The following is a 17,106-nucleotide window of genomic DNA, read 5'->3' on the forward strand; positions in this document are numbered from 1 at the left end:
CTGATGTGAATATGCCCTTAAAGCCTATTTACACTCCACACAGAAAACCGATGCACAGTTCAACAGACACTGTCCATCACCTGTGTCTGCCTGCAGGGCATCATGGTTACATGGCATGATGCAGCAAACATGGACATGAACTCTGAATACAGGACTGCCAATTAATGCTGACTTCAGACCAACCTAAACACTGAGGAAGACAACATATAATATTAATATGATCTTGGCTTGTCTGTTCCAAGTTTAAGTTCAAGTTCAAGTGTATTTATATAGAACATTTCTACAGCAGCAGCTGCCCAAAGTGCTGAACAATAAAACAACAAACAATTTAAAATGAAACACTGCACATTAAAAAATAAATAAAATCTGGACACAAAACAAAAATCTAAAATAAAAGTAAAAATTAAAATACACAAGAAAAAGCTCAGGTAATGCTAATTATGGACAGACTTACAATCAGAGACAAAATGAGCAGCTCTGACGTGAAGGAGAAGCTGTTCCATATCTTAGGAGCAGCAACAGAAAAGGCTCTATCACCTCTGGATTTTAATCTGTCCAATGGGACATTAAGTAATAGCTGAGAAGAGGACCTAAGAGTCCTGGCTGGAGCTTGTTGATGTAGCAACTCTACCAGATAAACTATTTAAGGCTTTAAAAACAATCAATAAAATCAGAAAGGCTAATCTAGACTAATCAATACAGAAACTGATTCTGTGAACCTGGTAGGAGGGAGGTTTGGTTGAGGTCATCTCCAGCATAATGACTAATGGGCAGGTCGCCACCAGGGTGATTACATCTGTCAGAACTACAAGAAATTAACAGGCAACTCCATTTATATATACTTTTATTTTATTTATTTGTCTGGTACCTTTCCATTTACATGCTTCATCACCTGAAATGAGACACACCTTTTGCAACGTTGTCATTTACTGACAAGCTGTTCAGGTTGACCTCTGACTTCATGTATTTCTTATATCTTCAGTTTTAGGTTTTCCATTTCCAGACCATCTTTGCAAATTGGTAGAGGTGAACTTTACAGAGTTCCTTTCCATACGCCTCGTGTTGCACCCGCTGCAGAGGTCGCTGCTGTGTGCCATCAAGGCAAATAAATAAATACATAATTGTAATGATTTACAGCCCTGACAGAATTATTTTCCTCTACTCTATGTTGGATATAAAAGACTAAAATACTGGAAGAATACAGACTGCAGTGGTTTACTTGGCACATGTTTGCAAAAGCCTTTGCTTGTACTTCCCATTAAACGTTTACCTTTTTTTTACAGTCATGCTGATCATTTTAAAACATTCACAAACTTCTCATGAATTCAAGTTTCCACCAAAACAAATCCAGAGTAAAAAAAAAATAAAATAAACCTTTTTTGAAAGCATTCATTTACAGCCACAAAATCATGACACCCCACTGACAGCCGTGGTTTGAACACTAAGACAGCTGAGAGGTAATCCCTCTGATGATGAAATGGTTAGAACCATGGTCAGTCCACATACACAAGACGCAGGCCGACGTAGAGCTGCATGGCTTGGATCAGGCATGGAGGACTCAGGGATGAGACGTGAGTGGGTGAACTAATATGATTAATTAGTGCCGTGGGCATACTCCTGAACCTTACAGTAAGACATCTGTAAAAACCAAGAGATAAAGTCCAGCTCTCTGTTCAAGCTGACTGAGGATGTGCCAGCCAAGCTTCAGGGTAACTTTGATTTTTTTCCTGATTTGCTTCCTCAAATGAATAAAGCCCAAACATAAAGTGTATGAATGAAGGCAGTGGCTCTCTGGGTTTTTTCACAAGGAAACAGGTCATACTACACGTAACCCATTTATCTAAAGGCTTGTCCATTTACTGTTCAGTTCAGGCTCCACATTCTGCATAATTTGATCTCCAGGAAGCCAGACCAGTAAAAAACATATAAAAATAAAAAGAACCTTCCTTATCAAAATATTTACATTTTCAACATTATTTTGCTTCTGTTCATGGTTTATGTAATTTTACTTTATAAATGAGCATTTTGTCTATTACATTTGATAGGATTAATTAAAACACAAGTTGTGCATAAGAAATGATTTGACAAGCAGTGGTTATGTACCCTGGAGGAATGTGTCCTTTCCAAAAGGCTGTTTTCAGGGTTTGATTTGGACTCAGATGATGGGATTGGGACGTAATTTCCATCACATCACTTTTAGCAACACGTGAAGTCTGTTGAAATGAAGACTGAGTTGATTAAATGTTGTGTGCAGCTTCAGTCCGTCTGGTTCTAACAGCAGGTCTTATGCAGTTCTACCAGACATCGCAAGTGGGCGACCCATGTACCCAGAACCTGAGTCCATTTCTTCCTCCTCTTCATCAACACACCAGTCTGCTGCAGTTTGTGAGGATGTGACTGGAGACGGATCTTCTGAACCGTCCAGAGTGTCTCCCTGTGCTGTGTCGGGGAGCGTTTCCACCTCCTCTCGCCTGCCGAAGGTTAACGTGTGGAGGTTGACGTCCTGGATGGTCGTCTCCTTGCCACTGTCCATGATGTCATGCTCCTTTTTGCTTTCCTCAAATCGTTCTCTAATTAAACGATCTGATTGAATATTTTCAGTTAAAAACTTTGTGGACTTTGAGTGAATGTCCGGCAGCTGGTTTGGGGAGAAACTGGGCAGAAGCTTTGGTTTAGGGGCATAAGACTCGGACAAGGATGAAGATGAGGCGATGAGGTATGTGTCCAGCCGTTTCTGGTAAGCTCTGTTACTGCTCCTGCTGATGCTCCCTGTTGTACAGTCTTCATCGCTCTCATCTGAAGATGATGTTCTGCAGGACTTCTCCTCTGCAGAGGGATGTGTGGGCCAAACGTTCAGAAAGGATGACGTGCTACAGGGTCTGATGATGAGGACCTCCTCTTTGTGATCGATGGCTGACTAAAACACACAGAAAGACGAGAAAAAGAAAAAAGGAACCTGTTTAAATCTGTGATCAGGTCTTTCACTAATCAGTGTGGTTAATGCTGTCCATCCCAAGAAATACCAATAAATGGGACTGACAATGGAAATAAAATGTCAGACATTCTACAGCAGAGAAATAAATAGATATTTGCTGCTGTACATTTTACACAACCAAACACTGAATACCTACAGGTGCTGTTCTCACAATAACAAATGAAAATGCACTTTGTTCTGATATGGTCAGAGCTCCAGGCAAATCCTGTTGCATTGGTTGTACTGGTGCCATTAACCTTTTCACTTGGGTACACCAGTAGGTAATTTAGGTGCACAGCGTACTTCTCAGCAGCTCATTTCAATACTTTTTAAGAACTGCGTTTGATCATTACACAAAGACACAGATAGTTATTGAAGTTTCTGTGAACAATGAGGTTTATAAAAATTTGGTGTTTAATTGAAGCACGTCGTAGAAGAAAACACTTCAGAAAATAAACTTAAAAGTGCTAGCTTTACTGAACTCAAAGAAACTAAAAACGTCAAAACTGGCTGCACTATAAACCAGATGTATCCAGAATTTTTCTTTGTTTTGCTTTATTCCAGACCCGCAAAAGCCTCATTTAGTCCGTGGTTTGCAGCGATCAAAATGCCTCTAACTCTCATCCAGCTTTTCTCATTCCTTTGTTTCCGGCACCATGAAGGCTTGGGCTGCACGGTGGTGCAGTGGTCACTATGGCCTCACAGCAAGAAGGTTGTTGGTTCAAGGCTCGAATGGTGATCTTTCTGTTGTCTCCGGGTACTCCAACTTTTCCTCATCATCCAAAGACATGCATGTTAGGTTAATTGGTTACTCTAAATTGTCCCTGAATGCTTATTTTTCCCTCTGTGTGGCCCTGTGGTGGGCTGGCAATCTGTCCAGGGTGTACCTGCCTCTCGCCCGTTGATTGCTGGGATAGACTCCAGCTTCCCGCGACCCTGAATTGAAACCAGTTCAGAAAATAACTGAGTGACTACGAAAACTTAAAATTAGCAAGGATCATAGACAATGGATATAGTAATTATTTCACATTTTAAGTCTAATTCCACTTTCCGGTATTCATATCCGTGTTGTTCTTCGCCGTGCCACATGTCTAATGTCTGCCAGTGTTCTGTACACTGGGCTGAACTTCAAACCAACACTACTGTGGAAAAAACCAAAATGATGAATACAAGCAGCCAGGATGAGTTTCCTCTGCAGGGTGGCAGGACTCTCCCGAGATAATGGGGTTAGAAATGTGGTAACCCAGAGGGGCTCAGTCTAAAGCCACAGCTGCTCTGCATTGACACGAGCCAAGTGAGGTAAGCTTAGGCATCTGGTCAGGATGCTTCCTGGACTCCTCCCTGTTGAAGTATTCCAAGCACGAAGAACAAACCCTAGGTCAGATCCAGGACACGCTGGAGGGATTACATTTCCAAGCTGGCCAAGGCACAGCTTGGGATCCTCCTGGATGAGCTGGCAAATGTGACCATGGAGAGGGAAGTCTGGGCTTCCCTGCTCAGGTAGCTGCACCTGCGACCCGACCGCGGATAAGCAACAAGAAAATGAATGAAAAGATGGATGGATGGATGGGTGGGTGGATGGACGGACGAATGGATGGACGGATGGATGGATGGATGGATGGGTGGGTGGATGGATGGACGAATGGATGGACGGATGGATGGATGGATGGATGGGTGGGTGGATGGACGGACGAATGGATGGACGGATGGATGGATGGATGGATGGATGGAATGGAATGGTGGATGGATGGATGGAAGGATGGATGGATGGATGGGTGGAATGGTGGATGGATGGATGGATGGATAGATGGATGGACGGACGAATGGATGGACGGACGGATGGATGGATGGATGGACGGGTGGAATGGTGGATGGATAGATGGATGGATGGACGGACGAATGGACGGACGGACAGACGGATGGATGGATGGATGGACGGGTGGAATGCTGGATGGATGGATGGATGGATGGATAGATGGATGGACGGGTGGAATGGTGGATGGATGGATGGATGGACGGACAAATGGACGGATGGATGGACGGATGAATGGACAGATGGATGGATGGATGGACAGACGAATGGACGGATGGATGGATGGATGGAAGGACGGGTGGAATGGTGGATGGGTGGATGGATGGATGGATAGATGGACGGACGAATGGATGGATGGATGGATGGACGGACAAATGGACGGATGGATGGATGGATGGATGGACGAATGGACAGATGGATGGATGGACGGACGAATGGACGGATGGATGTATGAATGGATGGATGGATGGATGGACGGATGAATGGATGGATGGATGGATGGACGGATGGATGGATGGACGAATGGACGGACGGATGGATGGATGGACGAATGGACGGACGGATGGATGGATGGATGGACGAATGGACAGATGGATGGATGGACGGACGAATGGACGGATGGATGTATGAATGGATGGATGGATGGATGGACGGATGAATGGATGGATGGATGGATGGACGGATGGATGGATGGACGAATGGACGGACGGACGGATGGATGGATGGACGAATGGACGGATGGACGGACGAATGGACGGATGGATGGATGGATGGACGGGTGGAATGGTGGATGGATGAATGGGTGGAATGGATGTGTTATGTCACAAATAATGGATTGCTTTACTTAATATTACAATAAAACCCATTTTCCACCATTTAACATCAAAACAACATTAAGTGCTTGAGTGTTTCTCTGTAACTTACCAGAACTGATGGCAGTCGTCTTTTTTTCAGATTGATATATCCAGTATCGATCAGTAGGATGAAAATTACCACTGCAGCTATCACCAATAAGCATAGAGCCGTCGAGATCACTGCATCTGTCAAGACAATAATTCATTCACTCAAAAATCAAGCTTAAGATCGGTCAAACGTTAATGCTGAGTTGGATAAACATAACAGTATATTGATGACAAAACACCAAGAAAATGTTTGTAAAAACATTCAGAGGAGCCAAGTGTTAAAACATGTCAGTAAACATGAGGTTTTCCTTTTAAGTACACATTAAGATTTTGCTCAACTTCTGCCAAAATCCCACCACTATGGATGATCCAGTCCAGACACATCTCCCAGACTGTTGTCAGGTCTTAGTTGGATTCTTTCCTTTTTCTTTAGGAGATGAATGTTCTTGGCTCTTGGCTGAGTTTTTCAGGCTTTGAAATGCTTTCTCTGTGTCTGTTTTGGGCACCACTCTCTTAAACAGTGATAAAGTTGAAGATAATGGATTATTATTCATTCTTTACTTTTACTTTTACTAAGGACCAAAGTTTGAAAAATGGCTTTAAGAGCAAGATGACTTGTTAATTTTGCTTTCTTTTTGCACAACTGTTTTAGCTGTGTTCACTGAAAACTATTTTCATTTATCCAGTTTAAGGAGCATTTATTTTACTGCTACTTTAATTTCAGTCAGCTGTTTTACCTCAAATGCGCTGCTGATCCTTCATAGGAGGGCATTTAGCGCTCCTATTAGACCTGTCTGTGTTGTTATTTGACATAGAAATTATATTATTACACATGTGATGTATATTCTGAATTAGTTTAGATGAAGGAACAAAAAAGTAAAAAGGACATTTTTTCTTTGACAAAAAGAAAGAAGAAGCAATTAAAGAAGTGTGAATGTGACACCGTACCTGTAGGAAACCAGCCAGAGGTGAAAACACAAACAGGGTCGCTAAAGTTGGAATTCTTGTTCTCCAAGCTGTCTGCAAAGCGGACGGAGACACAGTACTGTTGACCAGGAGCCAGGTGATTTAAAGTCACTCTTCTCAGGAACTTGACGTCTTTGACAAACTGCACATGTGAAGAACAAAGACACACCACACAAGAATTATTGTCAAGAAATACTGTTATTCTTATTTATATTACCATTTACATTTCTTCATCATCATATTCCCAAATACCATAATCACGCAACACACAAGTTACATTTACATAAAATTAACTGAGTTTAAAGATATCCCATTAGAAATTTAATTTGATTGGTGATATTTTTACGCTGTTATTAAAATCCTGTATTGCATAAATATTTTATATATACAATTTACAGAATATAAATTATTGAGTATATATTACATAAGTGACCTCTCCTATATATATGTAATTTTATTTTTCATACACTGTTACATACATATCATCTCCCTTGGGGATAAATAATGTATTTTTATTTCATGCCTGTGTATATCACAGATGTTTATTTTACATTCAGTCATTCAATTTATAATTAAGATCAAAGTGATGAAGCAGCATGTTGTACCGGTGTTACCTTTTTATTGGGGGTCTCAACCTGAAACTGGTAACTCAGATTATACATCCCTGTACGATGCTTCAGTGGAGGGTGGAGGTCCACACACAGGCCTCTGTCGCAGGGTGTGACAGTCAGCAGTGGTAGGTCCAGGTGGTCTGGGACACACACATTGATTTGACATAAACATGAGATATATCTCGCATTAATGTAAGATATGTCTGACACAAATACTTTTTCATATTGTGACGTGCAGGTGGTTGTCTTTAATAAACAAATCCACCATTTAAAAAGGACATTTTGTATTTACTCAAGTACAGTTTGTCTGATGTTAAATTTTGTGTGACGATCTGAACTAATGTGACAAATTTGCAAAAATAGAAGTGATTAGGAAGGGGCAAAACTCCTTTTTACACCAGTTTGTGTATGTGTGTGGACATACATATACATATATATATATATATATATACATATATATATATATATATATATATACATACATATATATATATATATATATATATATATATGTATATGTATATACATATATGTATATACATTAGATATACATATATATATATATATACATATATATATGTATATATACACATATATATATATATATACACATATATATATATATATATATATACACACATATATATATATATATATATATATATATATATATATATATATATACATACAAACATACATATATATATAAAAAAAAAAAAAAAGCATTTAATCGTGGAACGTTTGTTAGGGCATAATTAGGGCATAATTTCCTGTAATGCCGATTACACTGATGCACAGGGTACGTCCAATACTAACTTAGCTGCACTGGTGCTAAATTTAGCAATGTTTTAGACCCTTCAGTGAGTTTATTTAAAGACAAAGTGAGTATCAACAGGTCTACGGTCTATTTCTGGCGGTATGGAGGACATTTGCTGGGTAGCATTAAAATTACGGGTCGTTGTCTGCGTTAGCAACACCTCTCCCTCCTCCTCCGCCTCCCCTGTCCTAAAGAACATGTATGTAGCTCGGTCCTACTGCAGCTCCACGCTGCTGTTAGAGAAGGAGGTGATCACCTCTGCTGCATGATCAGACTGAAGTTGCCACTAAGTGATCCGTCCTGGTTTAATGTCAGATATTAATGTTTATTAATGTGGATGAAGACAATTATAATTTTAAAAAACTGTAACATGTTGTAGGATATCAACTTGAGCTGCAGCTGTTAGTTAAAGTATCTGAAATGACACTTTAACTTTGGGTCGGCTCAGTTTTGCCTAGGGGTGTTTTCTATTTCTTTTTTACTGTTTTAAAAGTTAAATTCATTTGTACAGACATTAATAGAGTTTGAGCATATTAAATAAATCTCTTTTAATCTTTTATTATTTGATTTAATAATTACTTAAAATCCATTCAAATGAAAAAAAAAAAGTTGCTTTTTGAGCCAAATTTCCTTATGCGATTAATCAAGATTAATCAACTACAAAGCCTGTATAATTAGATTAATTTTTGTAATTGAGTCCCACCGCTAATATATAGTTGCCACTTCTTTTTTATTGTTAATTAAAGCTTAAGATTTATGTAACCTGCCAGAACACGTAACTGTAATAAAACTAAACTTCTTTTATGTACTTTCTGTCATTTTTAGAGGAACTCTGGGCGAGGGAAGAGCATGACGAGGCTGTTGAAAATTATATATATCTGAACAGCTGATATTTAATAAAACACGTGTTTATTACGGTGTTGTTAAATATTCTGAGGGTATTAATGTTTCTTCTGATAACATGAATGCTGACAAATTCCAGATGAGAATGTGTTTGTGAAGTTGCTCATCTCTTATCCATGGTAGAAACCACTATTTACAAGGTTAACTTTATGGATTATAGCTGCAGTGATACATTTTAAAAGAAATAAATTATACCTTCACCATAACTTTGATACCCATCCGTTTTATTTCCGCCTCTTCCATGTTCACCACTGTTACTCACCAAGAGGTCTGAATCTTGATGCGAAGGCTGGTTCTGAGTGCAGGTGTCCATAGTGAGCTTTAACATGGGCAATGTAGATCTCCCTTGGGTTTGGGAATGCCTCGGTCACATCACAGATTAGTGGAGACTGAACAAACTGGCAGCTGTTTACCGGCTCGTCAAAAGGCCCCCTTCAGACAAACACACAAAACATTTATGTCTACGTGAATGACAGGGACAACCTTTCTGATCGACACAGTGTAAGGGTTACTGTATTAATTTTTCAGACACACAAACTCACACAACCTGTTGGATTTTAGCCTTTTTTCCTCCTTCTGTCTCTCTGATAATACAGAAAGCATGAAATCGCGAGCATAGTCTGAAAAGTCTGCCGGTTTGGCACAAAGCAGACCTAGCAGTTGAGCTGCTATTAGCAGTGCAACTGTACAACCAAAACAGCGGTTAATTGCATGATATTTTGCAGCCATTGTACCAAATAAGCAGCATTCCAATGGAACCGATAGTTTGGCTTGGATTTGAATTACATCAGGGCTTTTGGCGTAACCTTTCTCAGGCTTGTTCTCACATCGCGTGATTATATATATGTATTTATTGCATGTAGTGCAGTAAAAAAGGTCTTTATTGCCATAAACTCTCTGGTTCTGCTGTATAGAGCAATGGGTGCACTGTCACAATTGAGAGCTGAATCCACTGAAAATACTTTACCCTCCTTATGTATCGTGGACTCCCTGTGATAGACTGGCAACCTGTGCACGTGTACCTGCCTCGCGCCCAATGATTGCTGGGATAGACTCCAGCTTCCCCATGAGCCTTAATCAGACTAAGCAGTTAAGAAAGTGAATGGATGGATGGATGGTTTTCCAGGCCTGCTTTCAAAATATTTATTATCAAGAATTCAGAAACAAAGTTACTGTAATGCTGGTGCTATATTAAATATCCCAGTTTGAGTCGTTCTCTGCAAGAAAACTTGCTTCTTCACAGCAATGGACAGAAGCCAGCAAATGAAAAACAGCCTAATCCCTCTTTATAAAGATTCTGGCAGTGATCTCATTTAATTTGGCTTGATATTTATGTTGGATGTTTGTAAAATGTTGAACTAGTGTGTAGTTTTTTAATGTCCAGAACAGATCATCTTATTGATGAAGATTAAGAAGACAGTACAATTTATTAAAGATCACAAATTTCTAAATCAACATTTAAGGTGACGCTATCCATAAACACTAAGAAGCACCCCTCTATGCTGATATAATCATTAGCAGTTTTCCTGTCTTCAGTGTTAGTTTCATACATCTAATCAACCTTAAAATGATTGGTTTTATATGGATTATTGGTTAAGCATGAAGTATTGGTTTTATATAAATCATTGCTTTTCATGGCCTATAAGTTTTAGATGGATTTTTTAATACAAATAGATTAACGGTTAAAACAGATAAAAAAAGAACGAAAACCCACCTCTCTGTTCCAACACTGACATTGTAGTATGTTCCTGTGGGTGTACCTGGACCAGGTTCCCATTTCAGAATATAATTGAACTGGTCTGCGTTCATGGTAACATTGGTGGGCACTGGGAGCTTACTGACAGCTGGAATACAAACAGAAAGAAAATTAAACCTATAGAACATAACACTTAACAAAAAGTTTGAGTGAAATCTTAAATGAGTTACTTAAATTTTAGATATTCAGATAATTTGTAATCCCTACAAACCTCTCCTTGGTTGTGTTGTTGGTAACAGTTCTTACCCACATAAACTACATTTACTTTTCTCACTTCCCTCAACCTGCATGGCCAACATTGTAAATAAGAGTCTGTTCTTTATGTTTTGCCTGATAAAATAAAAGTTATATAAACAAAATAATCATTTCTGGCTCTACTTATAGAGGTGGTCAAAGACCCCTATGATGTGGAAAAATATTTGAGGAAAAGGTCCCTTGCCCAGATGCAGGGGCACGAAAGCGAGCATGTGGTGGCCGGGCCTGGCAGTCCTATCTTTGGCTGCAGAAACTGGTTCTAGAGGCATAGAACATCAGCTTCCTGGCAGGGAAGGAGCCCGAGGTAGTGTGCAAAGTTGAATAGCTCTGACTAGATATAGCTGGACTCACCCTGAACCACAGCTTGGGCTCTGGAACCAGTATCCTTGACAAGGGCTGGACCTTCTTCCATTCTGGAGTTGCTTCCAGTGAGGGGTCGAGCAGGTGTGGGCACACTCATTGCCCCCTGATTTTGTGCTTGTACAGTGGGGATCACCCCAGTGGATGAAAGGGTAGCCTTTGGGTAGGTGGGACGAGTCCTGATGGTTGTTTGTGCTTATGCACCAAACAGCAGCTCAGAGTACCTACCCTGAGGCGGTGCTATCAACTGATCACAGCCTGGTGGTGAGTAGGCTCAGATGGTGGGGGAGGATACTGGTCAGGCTTGGCATGCTTAAATGTATTGTGGGAAGTCTGCTGGAGTCCCCTTTTAGAGACTGGGAAGTCTGCAAGAGTCCCCTTTTAGAGAGAACTTCATCTCCCAGGAAGGGCTGAACTTCAATGATGTCCCAAGTGAGGTGGGGAATATTGATTCAAAGTACACTAGGTCCCATGTCTTTATTGTTGAGGCGGCCAGCCGGAGCTGTGGCCATAAGATCATTGGTGCCATCATGGCGGTAATCTCCTTATTGGACACCAGCAGTGAGGCATACTGTTAATCTGTAAAAGGAGTCCTACTGGGCCTTTTTATTCTGTGGGACTCTGGAGGCAGCTGATAGGTATTGTCAGGCTAAGTGGAACGCAGCTTTGGCGGTCGCCAGGAAAAAAAGTCAGGCATGGGAATAGACTGGCGAGGCCAAGGAGAATGACTTCCGAAAGGCTTTGAGGACATTCTGGTCCACCTTCCAGCAACTCAGGAGGGGCAAGCAGTGCTAGGTCAACATTGTGTAGAATGGGGATGGAGGACTGCTGACCTTGACTCGGGACATTGTGAGCTAGTGGAGGAAAAACTTTGAAGACCTCCTCAATCCCACCAAAACATGCTCCCATGAGAAAGCAGAGCTGGAGGAATCAGGGGTTGGCCTTTGTATCTCCAAGGCTGAAGTCAATGAGTTGGTTAAAAAGGAGTGGATGAGATCTGTCCAGATTTTCTTGATTTCATGCTGCAGATGAGCTAAATCTAAACATGAAATGTGTCGAACACATTATTTATTTTCTGCTTAGTCTGTGAAACAAATTATAAGTCCCAAGTAATTATTGCTGAGACGCTTATGGCCTCTTAGGTGGAGGAGCCAATCCTCACAGACATCTACTGGTCTATTGCCTCTGAGCTGGAGGTGGATAAAAGCACCGATGTGTCAGTGAAAAGACAGATGGATCTGCATGTCTGGTATTCATTCAAATGGGAATTATTTCTGACTGAATCCATTTATTTATTTATTTTAGGGGTGCCCAAGTCCAGTCCTCAGGAACTATCCTGCAACTTTAAACTACATCCTTTCTCCAACACACCAATGTGTGCACACCATAGACTGTATATAAAAAGATGGACGAAGCCTCCGTAGCGTCACCCATAGGTTTCTTAAAAGCTGAATTGAAGCTCGGTGGGCGGTTCCTACTGTCACCATCTTGGTAGGGGCAAATATGGGCAAAGAGGTGGAACTGAGAGGGGGGCTGTGAGCGTCATGGTGGATGATTGACATCAAGCGAACTCCGAGCTGCTTATAGCTAAGAGCTAACCGAGCTAACCTGGAGATAACAGGAGCTAACCCGCTAACGGAGGTAAGCGGGCTAAAGCTAAGTCACCTTGTTAACTGGCTAAAAACCGCGGTTGTTCTACGTTCTTCTTACTTTAAGCAGGAGATCAGGTACCTGTCAATCAAAAGGACACACCCCTAAATATGCCGAATTTCGAGATTACATTACTTGTAAACAGGCGAGTTTGAAAAAAATTCACTCCCCCACAGTTGTCATGAAGGTAAACCTGACCTATTAAACCAAAAGCGGATTTCTGAAATAGGCTGTAAACATGTTTATTTCTGCTGTAAACAGGTTTATTTCTGCAGTAAACATGTTTATTTCTGCTGTAAACATGTTTATTTCTGTTGGCCTTTTTAACATGGGAGTCTATGGGGACTTGGTCTGTTTTGCAGCCCCTAGTGGATGAAGGGGGAACTGCAGTTTTATGCACTTCCGCATAGGCTTCACTTTTAACCGCTGGAGGTTGCGAGAAGGTCTTGGCTTCAGCCTGGAGAATGAGGCGGGGTTGGATATTGAGCGGGGTTGGATGTCCAAAACAACATTTTGATTGGATTAACCTTCACCCTAACCACGCCCGTTTTTCATCCAACTACGCCCATTGGATGTCCAACCCTGCCCAATATCCAGCCCTGTCCCATTCTCCAGGTTTGTAGCCGGGGTTTGTTGGAGGTTGCCGCTTGGTGTGGACACCCTACCAGCATTTTCCAGGGACCCAACATCTGGATGTTCACAATCTATTGTTATAAACTCCATAGTGTCTCGGTTCTTAGTGTCATGATGTTTTGCACCACAACTTTCTCCTTAAAATAAACATCACTGATCTGGATCCAAATAAATCCATGTGATTAAAAGCGTGTACTCACCTGGCAGAACCAGAGGAAGCCACAAAAGAGTCCAGAAATGTGCGGTAATGACGGATAAACCCACTCCATGGACCCCCGTCTCCATCTTTCATCATCTGGACTTTGTCAGAAGAATCCTTTCATTTTCGCTTTTATTCTGCAGTCTGGTCACTTTCCTTTCAGTACCCTGGATAAACCTAAAAACAAACAAAAAAACATACCGAACAGACTGAGGAAACACTCATCTGAAGGGGATTACTGGTTATTTTGTTTACTTCTTGCTTTTGTTTTAGCTTTTTTTTTTAGACACTCACCGGAAGTCTAAAGCGATGAAGATCATCGATTTAACCATCTGTAAATCCACCCGAGGCTACAAACTGCAGCTGTCAACACGTACCTGCATGTAGACATGGTGAATAGCTGTCGACAGAAACGTCCCTGTGTCCAGCCATGACCTTTAATAAGAGAAGTTACTGAAATGTGTCTGAGGCTGCAGGGAAAGACGCATGAACCGAAATGAACGGACCGCTGCTGCCTTCAGGGACATCACGTTAATTCCCAACGTCAGAGCAGGATCGCACTTCTCTCCACGTAATTCATGGAAGTTTGTGGACTAAATATAGAGTAAATATAAAATCACTACGTCTGTCTTTTCAAGCACGTTGTTTTAGATTCATGTTGTGACAAACGGGACATTTGGATTACAACATAAATAAACTGAAAACTGGATCATGACACTGTAACATGTGAAACAAAACACAGAAGAAACTGAGTCGTTAACTTGATTAAATAAAGCCATAAACTAGAAGAAACCTCATCAATAAATACACATTCAGCACTTTTGTGTTATTTTAAGATGGGAAAACACTGAGTTATCAAGTTGATCACCAGCTTGTCGTGATGCTCCTCCAGTTTCTGATGGAAGGAACATCATCACGTCACCAAACATCACATTACCTTTATATTTGCTCAGTTAAATTCCACGATATTGTAAGAATATATATGTCATAATAGATTTTGACAAAAAAAACTTTGCAAATTTGTCATGTATGTGCACGTATCTTTTAAACCTCTGAAAGGTGAAAAGTTATAAAACATTAAGTTCTATATGTTGTATGGATTTACATTGTTGTGGGAAACATGTAGAATGTTCTTTTGATTGAACACAGCCTACATGATTATGATTATTATCAGGAAAACAATAAAAGAAAGGATGAGTGGCAGGGTAAATCTACCATATTGTGGTTATAATGAGTAGGCAGTTTTGATTAAGTGGGTTATGAAGAGTCTCGATAAGTCATGATCATGATCAACCTTAATCTGCATAAAAATGAAAGTTTTTACTATTTTGTCTAATATTAGCTATTGTTGATTGCTTTCTAGAGTATACTGGCATGTATGTTCAGATTTTGTGGAGTGTCTCATTCAATTAGTGTCTTGTCTTCTGTTGTAGATGAAGCTCTATAAGTACATGTCCAACCATCCATCATCCGGGAAGCCCAGACTTCCCACTCCTTGCCACAATTTCCAGCTCATCGTCAAGGTTCTTGAAGGCAGCATTTCACAGAGTGGTTGATGGGAAGTCATGTGACTTCTCACCACAGAGAAGTCTGATGAAATGAGGGACAATAGCGCCACCAAGTGGAAGTTTGATGATGTTTCATGAGACTTGGCTCGCGACACTCCATGGCTGTGTCCCAGTTCAGGGTCTCAGAAAAACTGGAAATCATTTCTTATCAAATGGATTATAGATTTAATTAAAAACCCAAACAGCATCTGGAAGGCTTTTCCAGTATATCTATTAAAAATGTTAGTGGCATCAATTTTCTTTTAAAATGTAATTTCTCTGTGGAAAAAATACCAATGAAATGAGCTGATTTTCACAAACAGGCCTTGTTACCCTGGTTACTTCATTTACAGCCATAACTTTACTCCACACAGCTGTTATAGTTGGAATAATAAAGACATTCTCCACAAAAGTAAATCACTTTTCTATCCTTCATGGTATGACAGGGCATTCTGTTAGAAGGTCAATGAGTGAATAAAAGTGGTGTTCTCCTTACTTGTTCAGAATTCCCAAAAGAATACAATTTTACCATTACCCCTAAAGAACATGCAGTAGTTTTCGACGCCATCCTACAGGTTCTCTTCAGGTTTTGAAAAATACTCACAAGAAATACCAATGACATGAAAAAAGATATTTATCAAGGGTTGTAACGTTACAAGCAAACAGTGTAACAACAAACGGATCAGACAAGGAATGACCTGTTCATTTCCACCTGCTGCAAAATTCTCCCCTCCTCAACTATGAGTGATGTTAATTGGAGAAAAGCTAACAAAATAATTAATTATTACTGCATTAATTATTTTCTTATGTCTGTATTAATAACAAACTGAAAGAGGTTTCTTAAAAGATTTTGCTTCAAATTTATCCAATATATATATATATATACATATATATACATATATATATACACATATATATATACATATATATATATATATATATATATATATATATATATATATATATATATGCATATATATATATACATATACATATATATATATATATATATATATATATATATATATATATATATATATATATATATATATATATATATATATACACACCAGCAGGGACAGATAAGCCATAGTTCGTCTACACATTGGGGTGCATTTTATTTCCAACCATCTCTTCATGTTCTATACATCTGGAGGTGGAGGAAACACCCTGACCAGCCTGATGATGGTCAGGTTTGCACGATGACTATGTTATGTTAACTGTAATTATGATTTAAAACTTTATTGTATTGCAGCTACTGTACAACTTATTGTTTGAACTGCTTTCATGACATGTAATGACAAAGTTTAGTGGTTGACGTGCTTATTAATAACATATCTGTTGTAAATCCAATGTTTTGTGGTGGAGTGTCAATATTAAATATGCTTTTTCCTAATTTTTGCTAATTCTGTTAATGTACAACATTCTGTGTGAAAGTTTGTAACTGATTTTGAGCAGATGTCTCAAATTTCACACCATTTCTTTGGTTTTATTTTCTGCCTTTGGTGTCACCATTTCCCGTTTCTCCAGACGCCAGGGTCAGACTAGGCGTGAAGGTAGCGACATTTTACCGCCAAGTTGTGTTTTTATGAATCCCAAAGGTGGACTATAATTGGCGTACACCGGGTTTTGTGCGTGCGACAGCTTTATAAACGAGGCCCCTGATCTGACCTGGAGGAAGGAACTTCACCTGGGTAGCCATGCTGCTGCGTATCATACT

General features: G+C 39.9%; 1 protein-coding gene across 1 annotated transcript; it reads right to left on the reverse strand.

Annotated features, from left to right (window-relative positions):
• Positions 1–884: 884 nt before the first annotated feature.
• On the reverse strand, positions 885–14,259 carry crfb2 (cytokine receptor family member b2). Its single transcript, XM_079254228.1, has 8 exons — positions 14,134–14,259; positions 13,841–14,016; positions 10,701–10,830; positions 9,249–9,418; positions 7,270–7,406; positions 6,638–6,797; positions 5,712–5,827; positions 885–2,917 (listed from the first exon to the last, which is right to left on the reverse strand). Exons 2-8 carry the CDS (start codon positions 13,923–13,925, stop codon positions 2,285–2,287), a joined length of 1,431 nt encoding a protein of 476 aa, XP_079110354.1. The 5' UTR covers positions 13,926–14,016; positions 14,134–14,259; the 3' UTR covers positions 885–2,284.
• Between the last annotated feature and the right edge of the window lie 2,847 nt (positions 14,260–17,106).

Source organism: Telmatherina bonti, assembly GCF_933228915.1.
Source record: "Telmatherina bonti genome assembly, chromosome: 15".
Classification (NCBI taxonomy): Eukaryota; Metazoa; Chordata; class Actinopteri; order Atheriniformes; family Telmatherinidae; genus Telmatherina; species Telmatherina bonti.

Bases quoted from the DNA above. Each gene is read 5' to 3' on its own strand.
- crfb2 (XM_079254228.1), bottom strand. From the start codon at position 13,925: ATGGAGACGGGGGTCCATGGAGTGGGTTTATCCGTCATTACCGCACAT. The intron at 7,407-9,248 runs GTGAGTAACAGT...TGTGTGTCCCAG, and splicing joins ATCAAGATTCAGACCTCTTG to ACCACCTGGACCTACCACTG. The intron at 6,798-7,269 runs GTAACACCGGTA...TCACATGTGCAG, and splicing joins TTGAGACCCCCAATAAAAAG to TTTGTCAAAGACGTCAAGTT.